General features: G+C 49.2%; 1 protein-coding gene across 1 annotated transcript; it reads right to left on the reverse strand.

The window, feature by feature from the left end:
- Positions 1-11,414: 11,414 nt before the first annotated feature.
- On the reverse strand, positions 11,415-13,130 carry LOC149331828 (organic cation transporter protein-like). The gene has a single exon (XM_089557416.1). The coding sequence runs from the start codon at positions 13,128-13,130 to the stop codon at positions 11,415-11,417; it is 1,716 nt and encodes a 571-aa protein (XP_089413542.1).
- Between the last annotated feature and the right edge of the window lie 267 nt (positions 13,131-13,397).

Consider the following 13,397-nt stretch of genomic DNA (forward strand, 5'->3'; position numbering starts at 1 on the left):
CGCGGGTCAGCCTCGCCGTACACACGTGCACACAGGATGCCGCCTAACGACTCCGTCCATAAGGGGAGTTTGAAGTCTCCTGTAATCCCCCGCCATTCAGCGCCTCCGTTCTCCCGCTGGGTTCACTGACCCCTTTCAAAACACGGCACCGCGAACTTCACTCCTCCCAACCAAGAATGTCACACAAACACTTGTTGTCAGTGGGACATTAAAGTTCAGCCACGGTGTCCAACAACAAAAGTACATACGCACGCACACACACGTACGTCGGCTGTCCGGTCAGTCCACCAACACGCACACATGCGCCGGCTGTCCGGTCAGTACACCAGCACGCACACATGCGCGCACACAGCGGATATTTCAACCCGCACACACAAGGCCGGAAACCAATCTGCACATTCCAGAGTTCACCATGTCAGATCGGTGCCCAAACTGGCAGAAATAAATTCTAGCCACCTACATCTCGAAACAACACTTGTTTCTTTTGAGCCTTGCCCAGAAGACTGGACCCAACTTCCGAATTATCCGGGAAAACGCCGGTTCCAAAGGCTGCCGCCGCTATCAGATTAGTAGAGCGGACTGGCTCCTCGCGGGCTACGAAGATTGCTGCTGGCCTCGCGTCTACATTCTCCACTTTCAGTTTTACAGTTCGCTCAGGCCTCTCATCGGCTACTTCACATGCAGTTTTGCATCGAGATTCAAGTAGCGCTAGCTCTTCGTACAACTGCCCAGAGACGTTCGCTTCAAAGAAAATCGTGCCGTCACGCCTTTTCTGACAACTGCCTTCACCAGCTTGCTGCCGCACTTCTGGCAATGAAACATACTGTGTCTCCTCCACGCTGATACCCACAGGGACAGACGCATTATCCGAATCCTGCAATTCCTTATCAGCTTCGAAAACCATTGCAGTGATCAAACGCGCATTCCTTCCTTCCTCGGCATCAAATGCAGCCTCATCGCTCGTTGTTAGCTCACAATCTGCTGCAAAAACTTTTGCAGCTACCGAATTGGCCTCAAGCTCTACCGGCGTCTCAGATTTGTCTCGAATTTTGAAATGCTCTTCCAAATCAGCTCTCATTTTCTTGATGTAGCCGCTCTCTTTCTATCTGGTCTAACAGCGAGTGCGTCTCAGGTGTCACCAACTTCGCTACACCGTCAGCTACATCTGCTGTCACTGCGCAGAGTGTCAGCTCCGGCTGGCTAACCGATTCATCTTTGGCAGCCAGCTTACCTTCGCCTGCAAAGGGTGTTCCCGTTATGCGCGCCTGCTCTAGCTCTTCGTCGAGCGTTACAGCTGCGCCAGAGTTTGCGCCAACCTGTTCTTGCTCAATGCTGAACTCCTGTTCACAAACAAAACACTCATGAGCCTCCTGGGTCTCCTCTATCTCGGCTTGCTCTGACAAGCAGCGCTTCAAAGGCGTGACTAACGCCCCTATGCCCTCGGCCATCTCTCCTGACACGGCACACACGGTTGGGCCCTGCTGCCTAAACGCTGCAGCTTTCACACCTATAGCCATTGGCCCACAGGTCACTCTCAATACGGGAACATGCTGTTCTCGCTTCGATTTCGGACAGTCAATCATTAGATGCCCAAATTCCATGCAGTCAAAACATTGAACTGCTGCCAATAACATCCCTTTATCAGATTTCGTTCTCTGGTTGAATTTAGATTGCATCTGTGCAAGTTTTATCTTTTCTCGTTCAATTTCGAGTTTCAACTTGCCAATTTCAAGCAGCTGTTCTGCCTTCTGCTCAGTCTCCAAACATCGCATCATGCCCTCCCGATCGTACCGCACGGCAGCCATCTCCCTTTTCCGTGCTATCATCTATAGCACGAAAACACTACACCGACATGGTGAATTCGGAGGAAGCAGAAAGGTCTCCTACCTCGCAGGTTGCTTTCCTCTGCCACGGTAGTCACGTCGCCCTGAGTGACGACAGCGGGCTCCTTGATGCGGATGAGTTGAGTTGAGCCCCGGCTCTCACAGCAGCTCGCTGACTTGTCCTGCCTCGTTTGACTTGCTGGTCTCCTGGTTCTTCTCTTGAACCTCAACGGGGACGCCTGGTTCCTTCCGCAGCTCACGGACTAGGCACCTCCACGACACGTCGGTCGCCTGGCTCCTTCAGCTCCTCGCCGACTTGAGCCTCCTACGTCCCGTTGACAATGACCAGCAGTCTCTGAAGCTTTCAACGTCGCTCTACGACGCTGACGTTCCTCCTTTAGGACGTACCGCTCTGCAGCTTGTCCACCGACTTGATCCTCCGCCCCTCCGTCAGATACCTCGAGCAGGAAGACGTAGCAAATCCTGTCGACTGCGCCAGTTGGATTCTCTCTTGATCTCGTAGAGGGAAATTTAGTTAATGATGATGATTGAAGGATTCTTGACGTCTTGAAGATTCGTTTTTGCTCAATCACATTGCAAGAGAACACTTTAGGAGAGGTTAACTTTTATAACAATTAAAAGCACAACGGAGGATACAAGCAAGGAGAAAACATATTTACAATTGACTGGCTCGCAGTTCTAGGTGACGAAACCAGCCCTCGGTCCTGCCGAAGCAGCGGGTTTTAAATCCTATGTCCCCGCCCTCGGTGGGAGAATAACCAATCAAGTACTATACAAACATCCACCCAATAACTTATTGGGGAAAGGAAAATACCACCAATCAGCAGTTGGGGAAAGAATAACACAACCAATGAATGATTGGGGAAAGAAGGTAACTCATCGCGACACTGTACACATATGCACACTTTCCACCATCACGATTTCGGATAATTATGCTTTCCCGCTGCGGGCTTTGCGAACACTCGCTTTCCCACGTCCGGTTGCCGCCAAGTTCGAGGAACGCCATTTCAACTCATCTGTTTCTCGTCGTCGCTCCTCATGCCTGCAGCTAGCGTGACAATATGTCAAAGCATGCCGCTGCAGACATGGTACAAAGAGCCACGCACTGTGGCGCGGGTCAGCCTCGCCGTACACACGTGCACACAGGATGCCGCCTAACGACTCCGTCCATAAGGGGAGTTTGAAGTCTCCTGTAATCCCCCGCCATTCAGCGCCTCCGTTCTCCCGCTGGGTTCACTGACCCCTTTCAAAACACGGCACCGCGAACTTCACTCAGTGGTCAGTGTGTTCTATGCGGACTTTTTCTTTCTGAATTTGTATCAACTGGCTTGAAATATCTTTATCAGCTTCTAGAAGTTCTCAGCCTGCAAATTAAGGAAGCGATGCATGCTCACTCATTTTAATCGGTGTAATCGCCCTTCGTCCCTTTCCGCTGTGTTTTCAAAAATAAAAGGAATACCTACAAGGCGTCCTGCGTAATTCAGAAAGTTGCGCGAGTTGGCGATTCAATGTTTGAAACTTGGCACCAGTGTAGAAAACAAATTGACACAGACGAGGCACACGGCAGAACACGTGGGCAACACATAAGTAATATTCCAGTTTGGGCGAGTTGTTTCATGTTGAAAGAAAAACTGGTAATGGCGCAAGAAACGGGGACCCCCGTTGTGTCCCCGTTTCTTGCGCCATTACCAGTTCTTCTTTCGACAACACCTATTTGTTTGCTACTCGATACCAGTCGGCAAGTATCCATAGAAAGGCAAAATTAACCGCCACTGTTGCTCAGTGGTTATCATGCCCGCCTGCTGACCCGAAACACGCGGGTTCGATCCCGGTCGCGGTGGCCGCACTTCGATGGAGGGGAAATCTTGGTTCGGTACCTTGGTACCCTACCTCCCCCCCTCTATCTTGGCACAACAGAAAATAGTGTAAAAAAAATGGCGAAATGAGGAACTGAGTTGAACGTCTTTCCGACCTTCCTCGCGCGCGGCACATTCCGCGGGGATGTCTCAAACAACCAAATACTGTTATCGTGCATTAAACTTAGGGCGAAATTGATTTCAGTATAGCCTTTGCAACGAATCGAGCGAAAGAAGTCGCGATACGATGGCGACCTCCCGCCGACAGTCCGCAGGCTCCCGCGCAATCCGTATGAACGGTCACCCAACCCGTCATTATGTCCAGCGCCAAAATCGCATCGGTATAAGCAGATGTCTCCGCCTTGGCTATTATTCGGAATAACTTCTGGCGACGGGGCCTCCACAAGCACAATAATAAAATCAACTACAAACCAATTTTTTTTTGTTGGTCTCTAGTGGCAGGCACTTTCTCCTTGCCTTCAGTGTGTTAGGTCTAGTAAGGGACCACCAGGTCCCCTCATGTTAGTCCTAATATATAAAGGTCTTTACACAAAAGGGGCAGGCGTAATCTGGGCTTCATTGGGGTCATAAAAATTAAGTGAAGAACATGTTTGCGGGTAGGAGCCACACCCCGTCAAAACCTCGAGAAAAAGTGCAGCCCTTTACAAATGTATGCAGTATCTATGCGATAGAGCTCTGAAGGGTGATAAAACCGCCGTATGAAGATCATAAAATATGAAGCAAACGGTCTCAATTTGGGCAGATCCGAGTGTAAAAATGCGCTATTTGATTCAAGGGCTCTTGTGGTGCACACCCCCTCACCTGGTACGATGGTGCTGTACATTACCACTCTTTCAAATTCGCAATTATGCGAATGGCTTAACATAGAATTTTTTTTTTCGGTATTTGTAATCGGTTTGCTCTCACTAATTTACATTTTCACCGTCCTTCACCTCTTAAGTACATTGTGCTTGTGTGCGGCACTGGCATCCAGTACTATGAATAAATAGTACTTCATGCCAAACAAAGGTTCAACAAAATGTGATATACAACTTGCTCAGAGTGACGCTTATCTGACAACACGGCCTCAGGCAGCTATGTACACAAGTAATGCACAATATGCACTCCTCTAAGGGCCGCTCACCCACCCCCTCCTCTATCTTGGCACACCAGAAAAGGAATTAAGTCTGGAGTTAATTTATTGCTTAAACAAACTAAATATATTGAAGCGGAAAGAATTGTCTGGCAGTTCCACTGAAACACCTTCAGCGACCCAATTTTGCCGAAAGAGCCGCAGCGGCGACCGTCTGATGCAAAATACTGCCTTTGGGTGTAGATTTAAAGTGATATTTTTTTTGTTTGTTACCGTCAGAGGGCAAGACGGACCAGCAACACCTAACGGAGACCCACTGCGCTTTTGAGCTCGCATCTCAGCCTCCATGTCAGCGCACTATGCAGATGATACTTCTGCCGCACTTTGGTTTGAATAACCGGTTGGAAATATAGACAAAGGCTGTGATTGAGTTTGACATAGCCACGGGCACAGAAGGTTGGGGATGTGCAACCAATGCTGAAGAGATTTTGCCACAGGGGCGAGCAGTGGAGGCTTGCAACAAAGTCGACATCTGAGATGCCATGACCTACGAAATGCACGCAGATAGATTCTCGACTATACGATCCATGGCACTCGCCATTGCTTTCTCCACCGCCGCAGCTATCCCTTGCGACAAGGAGGAATCCACAACAGTTGCATGCCGTGCTGCCGCACTTGCATAGCCAGGCGCGCTATCTTTAACAGCTTCAAATGCCTCTTGTCTTCTACAGCTGCGCTTGTCGGCTATCTCCAGCACTTAGCTTCTTCAGCCAGCGCCGGGCAGTCGGAATGGCTTGCTGAGTGTCCACCACCAAACAAACAGCATTTTTCATGTTAGGAAGAACACTCAGTGGGGTGTTCGTGGCTCTCTCCGCACGCACAGTAACGAAAACTCGATTTAGAGGTCTCGGCACAATGGTCAAACCTCCATCGGGACGACCATTTGCATAAAATTTGGGGGCCACCCGAAAGACGCGGGTTGGATCCCGGCCGCGGCGGTCGAATTTCGATGGAGGCGAAATTCTAGATTCCTGCGTACTGTGCGATATCAGTGCACGTTGAACTCCAGGTGGTCTGAATTTCCAGAGCCCCTCACTACGGCGTCCCTGATAGCTTGAGTTGCTTTGGGACGTTAAACCACCATAAAAAAAAAAACGATGAAGAGCGGGGTTGTGGTGGTGGTGAAAACTTTATTTGGGACAGGGGAGTTTGGCACATATAGTTGTGAGTGGCGCTCTGTCTCGTTATCGCGTCTTGTGTGTGCGTGTGGTTTTTGGCGCGTTTACTTTACAATGAATTACCAACTAGCCCAGCAAGAAGTTCTCTTAAGACGTATAGGTCCTTTTTTATATTACCAATAAACAGCCGCTAACAACAACGTACTGGTTGTGAGCACCGCGCATCGGAAAAAATTGTATCGTGCCAACCGCTTGCCGCAGATTGCTCCGGATGGTGTCATACGATTCAGTCTTTCGTGCAGTATAAACTTGCTAGTTAAATTATACCCTAGCTCCCAGCAGTGATTCGAACTGGCGACCTCTCATTGGGGGAACCGGCGACCTATAATCGGGGGCTGCGTATCATGCCCGGTTCTGGTGCCCACCAAGTGAGAGCGTTACTGCTTCATTTCCTTTCCTCAAAAAGCCAATACGATTTGTCCACGACCACTGACATCGCACAGCACACGAGCGCCTTTTTGCGTTCCGCCCCAATCGAGACGCGGCCACTAGGTGGTAAAAATATTTTAATGAAATAGTTTAGGAGGTTGTAGTGGCGGTTGGAGCTCTCAGTCCGGAACCCCATTGGCGTAGGCTGCTGTCCGGCTTATTTCGATGAGTTCTTTTTGACTCGTTTCGTCCGAGCTGGACAGAGCTGCCTCCCACCCTTCCTGCGTTGCCTGGTTATTGGCTTAGTTTATTGGGGTTTAACATCTCAAAGCGACTCAGGCTAGGCTGGTTATTAGCAGTAACCAACTGATTTCGTTGGAAGGCCCATACCATATGGTACAGGTCCGCCTTCTCCCCGCAGAAATTGCATTGTGAGTCACATGACTCCGGGTCTATTGCGTGTAGTCTTCGTGGGTTGTTGTAAGTGTTGGTGTGTAGCTTTCGGAGGTGTTGTTCCTCCTCTTTGTCTAGTGTCTTAGCCGGCGGAGGGTAGACCCGACGGGATAAACTTAAGTGCTGAAGTGTGTCGGCGTAAGTTAGTAGTGGGGTAGGAGGTTCCACTGCATCCGTTACACTGGGTGCCCGGGGGAGAAATGCTCTGGCTGAGGCATATGTGCTTTCGTTCCCTGGAATGCCCTGGTGACCTGGTATCCATAGTGTTTCTGTGTGGGTTGGTAGGCACGGGTGTAGGTGTTTTGCCAAGCGGCCACTAGGGTCGGGTTCGGAACAGGGAACATCCCCAGGTGGTCTAAATTACTGCGCAGCCCTTTACTGCGGCACCTCTTTCTCTCCCTCTTCTTTCACTCCCGACTTCATGCCTTTCTTTACGGTGCTGTACGGGTGTCCACGGAGATATCTGAGATAGTTATTGTGTCATTTCCTTTCCTCAAAAACGAATTTGATTTATGAGGCTAGCAATGACTCGGTGGATGGATGGATGGAAACAACTTTATTACACAAAAAAAAACCTTCCAGGGTGGTCCTCTACTGGTCCAGGAGTCCACGGGCTTGTGCTTCACGTAAAGCCCGATACACCAGCCATTTCTGGCCAGCGGGCTGAGCGGTCCGTAAAGCAGCCTCCCAGGAAGAATGAGTGTGATTGGGGATGTGGGGTACTGCCTTTGGGGAAGGACATTCCCAAAGGTAGTGGAAAAGTGTGGATCTGGGCACGCCACAGGTGGTACAATCAGGAGGAATGGTGGGGTGAAACCATGGGAGACGGTGGGGGGAAATAAAACAGCCTGTCTGTAACTGTCGCCATGTGGCGCTGGATGAGGGCGACAAGGTACTGTAGGGTGGTGGTAGTGTCATGCGGCTGTGTTTGTAGAATGTTGTGATTTTATGATACGTGAACCGATGGGGCCTCTTTCGCAGGGTTGGGTGCCTCGGTGATTGCCCCCTTCCGGGTGGACGTCCGAACCGCAACATGAGAGAAGGCAAGGAAGAGCACGACATAACGATAGGCCGTAGTGGAGGGCCCCGGTGTAGCGCAACCACCATAGGTACTTTACCGTGCACTGATATTGTACAACACTCGAGAGAGTCTTGCAATTAATGTTATTAGTGGATTTTTTTTTTTTGCGGGAAAAGAATAGCCCGTGGACACCTATGCCGCGTCCTGCAGCAAGAGAGGAAGGTGGGAATGAAAGAGGAAAAGGAGAAAGAGGTGCAGTAGGGGAGTTCTCCGGTATGATTTCGAGCACCTGGAGATTTTAATGCGTACTGACTTCGCCTTCATCGCATGTTGCGCGGGAACATCCCAAAGGAGACATTCTGTGAAGAATAACGTTATGCTTAATTCGTTGAGGGGCTTTAGAAAGGCCTGTCACATGCGCCCATTGGCCATTCCGACTAGGTTTAGACGTTTACGAAATGCAAGGAAAACGTTTTCTATAGCCAATGACAAGTAATTTGCAAAAGTAATCAGCATTTAGCTTGATCGAAATTTTTGATCTATTAATGTGGTTTCTCGCGTTCTAGCAAGTAGCCCTGAAGTGATGGTGCGGTGGAGATGTCAAGTATGTGAGCAGTTCAACTGAAAGGGCAGACATCTCTCTGGTAATGAATGAGCCTTTGCCGAGAATTTTTTTCCGTAATTGAAACTCATCGGCATCAGAATGAATATGGATAATGGCGCATCCCGCGGGGCAAGAAAAGAGCAGACGGAACAACGCTGTCTATCTACAGCTCATAAGGCTTAACAGCCCCAAAGGATCTCTTGCAGAAGCAACTTCACCGATGGCTTGATGACTCAATTCTGACCTCGCGTTAATAGATAAGCGCGTAAAAAACATCTTTCTTTCTGGCTTTACAATTTATTTAAGCACACTTGTGCTGTCACACAAAGGTTTGCGGATCTTTGAAGGGCAACTCTTGCAATGAATGGCTATACTGTTGCCTGTGCAAGTTTTCCGTGATCTGACGTGTTCGTTCAGGCTTGTTTTAACGCGATAGCGTTAAGGGCCCCTTGTCGCAGAAACACTGTGTCGACGTCGGCGGCGTTGGCCGTCAGCGAAAAATCCCACAAGCATTAATAAATAAAACAACATAAGTGCTCTGGATGGCTTTCATCATGCATCTATAAGATATCTGTAACTTTCAGAATTGGTTAAAGGAAGAACTGAAGGATGCTGTAAGAGTCATTAGCAGCTTGTTTTTTACATTATTTTACTATGAACTTGCAATGTTGACAAGTCCTTGCTCAGTGTGCATGTTGTCATGTACAGGTCCCTGCAGTATCGAAGGAAACCATTTTGCACTAAAAGATAATTTTTTGGTTATTTGTTTGCTGAAGTTGAAAATGATTAATGGGTACTTACGCCAAGACGAAAATTATAAAACAGCAAAACGTGAGCTTATTGCTCATTATTGAGAAGTAATCATTAACTGAATGCTCGAACTTTGTTTGCTTTCACCCTAAATGGGCCTTTACAGTCTCGACAAGTTGCTACTAAGCAAGCAAACGCACACATGGCCACACGCAGCCTCACTGAGCTTGTTCAGTATGCACATAAGCACGCACAGCTTCGGCAAGCCCCCTCTCAGCACGCAGATGTCCACGTACAGAGAGTTCTCCACGAGAGTCCACGATTTCTTACACGCAAAGAGTGTGCGTGAACGTCTATCAGCTCACAGTACGCGCATATGTACACACAGGACGCACAGAATGCGTACAGGTAACGCACAATTTCTGCGCATTTCTGTGCAAAATGAACGTGATCGTACAAAAATCACTGTTCTCGTGCAAACTCACGCAGAGTTTTTTCAATAGGGTGGTTGTTGTTGTTGTCCTCAAGAAGATAATGGCGCGTACCCACTGCGGGGGATTGGTCAAGACACAGGCGGCGACTGACAGCTGCTCAAAACGTTAAATAAAAAAATTAGAAAGTTAATAAAATTACAAGTTACTAAAAAGAAATGCGGATTTGTTTATTTCAATTTACAAACCACATACTGTGGGTCTGGTGACTGAAAATGGGAATGGGGCAAAACGAGCTGTGTTCCACTGGTGGGTGTGGAATATTCGCCTATCTTCTTTTACGCCCTCTCTGGTGTAGGGAAGCGGAACTAGCTATCCATTCTTTTACAAAGAACTGATAGATGCGACGGATTCTTGTGAGCGCTCCGCAAACGAATTCGTTAATTTTTTTGGAACATAGGATGAGTACAATGGAGATTAAAAAGAGGAAGCCTTGTACCGTAAAAATAAGAGCAGCTGCAATTCCGAAGAAAGGCAATGAAGATTTGAATGCGGTTGAAAGCTCTAGCGACGTTCTTGAGATCAAGATGGCAATGAGAAGAAGTGAAACAATGCAGAAAAAGAAAAAAAGATACAGTGTTCGTTTAAGGCATGCTGCTGAGAAGATAAGGGCCTCCTTGATTCGTCGGCGAAATCTAACGTCCGCTGAGGGCCCGGTTACTTCCTTGGGGAGATAATTACATGTACTCATAGCGAAGTGACTTGCTTGGGGAATCAAAATAAAAGTATTGATTACAAGATTACTGACATTCAAGGAGGCTTTATTTAAGCCGTGATTATTGTAACAAGGACATGAACCATATAGAAAAACAGTTTAGAGGCTGCTTCAGAACAAGCGAAACGAAACATGCTCATTATTACTGATTGTTGCGCTGGGTTTTACGGCCCAGCTATGACCTAGGATTGGAGCAGCACAGAAAGGGTGCCACACTTGTGGACAACTCTTTCTGCCTACGCAATAAATCCCACAGAAGCAAATCGTCGGCATCTATGTGCCATGGGCACTCAAGGACAGCTCCTATTTAATTAAGTAATCCCAATGGTGCTGGAAAAGTCCGGCTGCATTGCAACGAAGTTTTCCTAGAGTACAGCATAAAGACACAAGGTACAGGAGAATATCAGTGGCTTGCTGGTGCTTATTTCTCCTAACGGCGAACAAAGCGTCATTATTTCGCTAATATTAAAATAAAACTTCGCTCGTAGTGAAGAGATTTCATCTGATGCGTAATTCGCTACTATTAAAATAAAACTTCGCTCGTAGTGAAGAGATTTCATTTGATGCGTAATTCTAAATTTTCAAAACGAGCAGGACAAGGTGACAATCGCAGTGCACAGCGATACTAAGCTTCTGAGCTGTTTGCAGATAAATGTACTGCAGGTTTTTGCGCAGTTCAATCAAATTAACATCTTGGTTAAAGAGTAGCAATGTGAAAGTATACGTTGATATAAGTCAGTCCCCTGGACATTTGATTAGGGCTCTTGCAGACAAAAAATGCTAAAGATTTTCGCGTATTTTCAATCATACTAACATCTGAGTAAAACAGTAGCAATATGAAAGTATACGTTGCTATAAGTTAGTCCACTGCATATTTGTTCACGGCAATTGCTCAGTATGTACACACTATTGCAAACATAATTCAAAATCTGCCTGCTTTTCCAGCATGCAGTTCAAGCTCCGGGAATGGTCCACCGGCGTCATCGACGAGCATTGCGTGCTCGACGCGGACTGTTTTGTCCACTCCCACGTGGCATCACCTTCAAAGATTCTTGCATTAGGAACAGCGGGTCCTTGCTCTGCTCCTTGTTTGGCTGCTGTTGGCGTCCAAAGCTGGTCTCGGGCAGTCGCAGCACAAGTACTAAGCTGGAAAATACCACGCTGCCGACGATGGCAAAGCCCACATCATCGCGCCCGTACTCCTTCAGCAATCGAAGTGAGGAGGCGACAGTCGCCCCTACGCGACCACACGCGTACGCTGTGCACATGACTGCGCATCGAGCGCTCGTCGGGAACAGTTCCGCAATAAAGATGTAGTGTGCGGTTATGGTTAGGATGGCGCACTGCTTTGCGATGGTCATGAGAACGTAGGCCAAGTACCAGGGCCTTGCGTACACTACCACGCCGCAAAGACTGCACAGACCTCCGAGCAGCGGTAGCATAAACAGGAGGAACTGCTTCCTGCCGGTGATGTTGGCGGCGATGTAGAGGGCCATGTAGCTGGGTATCCCCACACAAAAGTCCGTGATCTTGACCACCTCGGAAGCTTGGAGCTCCAGCATTGCCCACAACATGCGGTAATAGGCGAGCATGATGGCGAAGCTCACGAGGAAGATGACAGTGGCTCGTTGCCGAAGTTCCCCAGTGCTTGCGACGTCGGCCGGTGAGACAGCGGAGTGAATGCCCTCCCGCCCTTTAAGCTCCGACCGAAGTCTGCGCACCGACTGCTTGGCTGCTTCGAGCTTCACACCGTTTGTCTTGGCAGCTCGCTTCATGACTTCCTCGGCTTCGCGGAATCGCGACATCGTGATCAGCCAAAGGGGTGACTCGTCGATGACGCAGAAAGCGGAGAGCAGGAGTACCGTGGGACTCAAGACCACTGCCTGGAGCCAAAGCGAAGGCAAACCAAGGCGGACCATGAAGAAGATGAACACATCGGCGCAAACAAAGGGAACGGAGGTCATAATGACTAGGTAGGATGCCTGGTACTTAAACGGAGTCAGCTCGTAGATCAAGATAAATGTGATGACAAAGATGCTGCTCACACTTCCTGAGCTGACGAACCGTGTGGCCACGTAGACGAAGTATGTGTCGGCGCAGCAGCTGCCCAGAGCACCGAAGAGCACGGATATTACTGCTGCGGTGATGACCGGCTGCCGGCCCGACATGTCCGCAACGTACCCGGCCAAGGGAACGAAGACCAGTGCTCCACTCATGTAGACTGCGTCGGCCAGGGCCCGCATCCACGACCGGTAGCAGACCATGTTCCAGATGGTGCGCACAGTCCGCCTTGCCCGTCCTTGATCGTAGTCCCACGAATCGCATGCAAATGTCTCCGCGGGGCCGCTGCCGTTACCAGATGTGGGATTGGCGTAGGCGTAGCACTGGCTGTAGCCGCCTTTTTCGTCCAGAGGTATGCCGACGTTTTTCCAGGTCTCGACCGAGAGATGGGAGAACTGCGGTGGCGGCTTGCACCAGTGGTCCACGGGGCCAGAAATGAGGGCGAACGACTGGCTGTGACATATGAGTGCCACCATGCCGGCGATGCCGAAGAAGAGCGTCCGCTGTTGGAAGCTGCCGTGGCCGTACGGTCCGCTAGTCTGCAATTCTTCGGTCGTTATTCCGGTGGTGGGCGACCGGCCGAAAGTGACGGACCCGGATGGCGTTCCCGACCTCGGACTGCCGGCGCGTGACATGGCGGTGGAGACCACGGTGCTGTGTTAGCCGAAGAAATTCGCAAATTCGGATATAAGGGCTTAGAGAAAGCAATGCACCGCCTGCAGCGCAAGTATGGCGGACTTAGAAGGGCGTGGCACCTCGAGCCGTGGGCCCCGTGGGAGCGTGCACTCGTGGCTCGCCTGGAAGATGGTGATAATCTTGGTAAAGAAGATGAAGATAGGAGTAGTGTTATGAAATAACGGATGAGCTCAACAGAAAATTTCTTAATTCATAGGAAATAAAGT

The sequence above is a fragment of the Amblyomma mixtum genome, chromosome 8 (assembly GCF_055824585.1).
Source record: "Amblyomma mixtum isolate Tamu chromosome 8, ASM5582458v1, whole genome shotgun sequence".
In the NCBI taxonomy this organism is placed as follows: domain Eukaryota; kingdom Metazoa; phylum Arthropoda; class Arachnida; order Ixodida; family Ixodidae; genus Amblyomma; species Amblyomma mixtum.

Excerpts from the sequence above, each read along its gene's own strand:
- LOC149331828 (XM_089557416.1), bottom strand. The coding sequence starts at position 13,130 with ATGTCACGCGCCGGCAGTCCGAGGTCGGGAACGCCATCCGGGTCCGTC.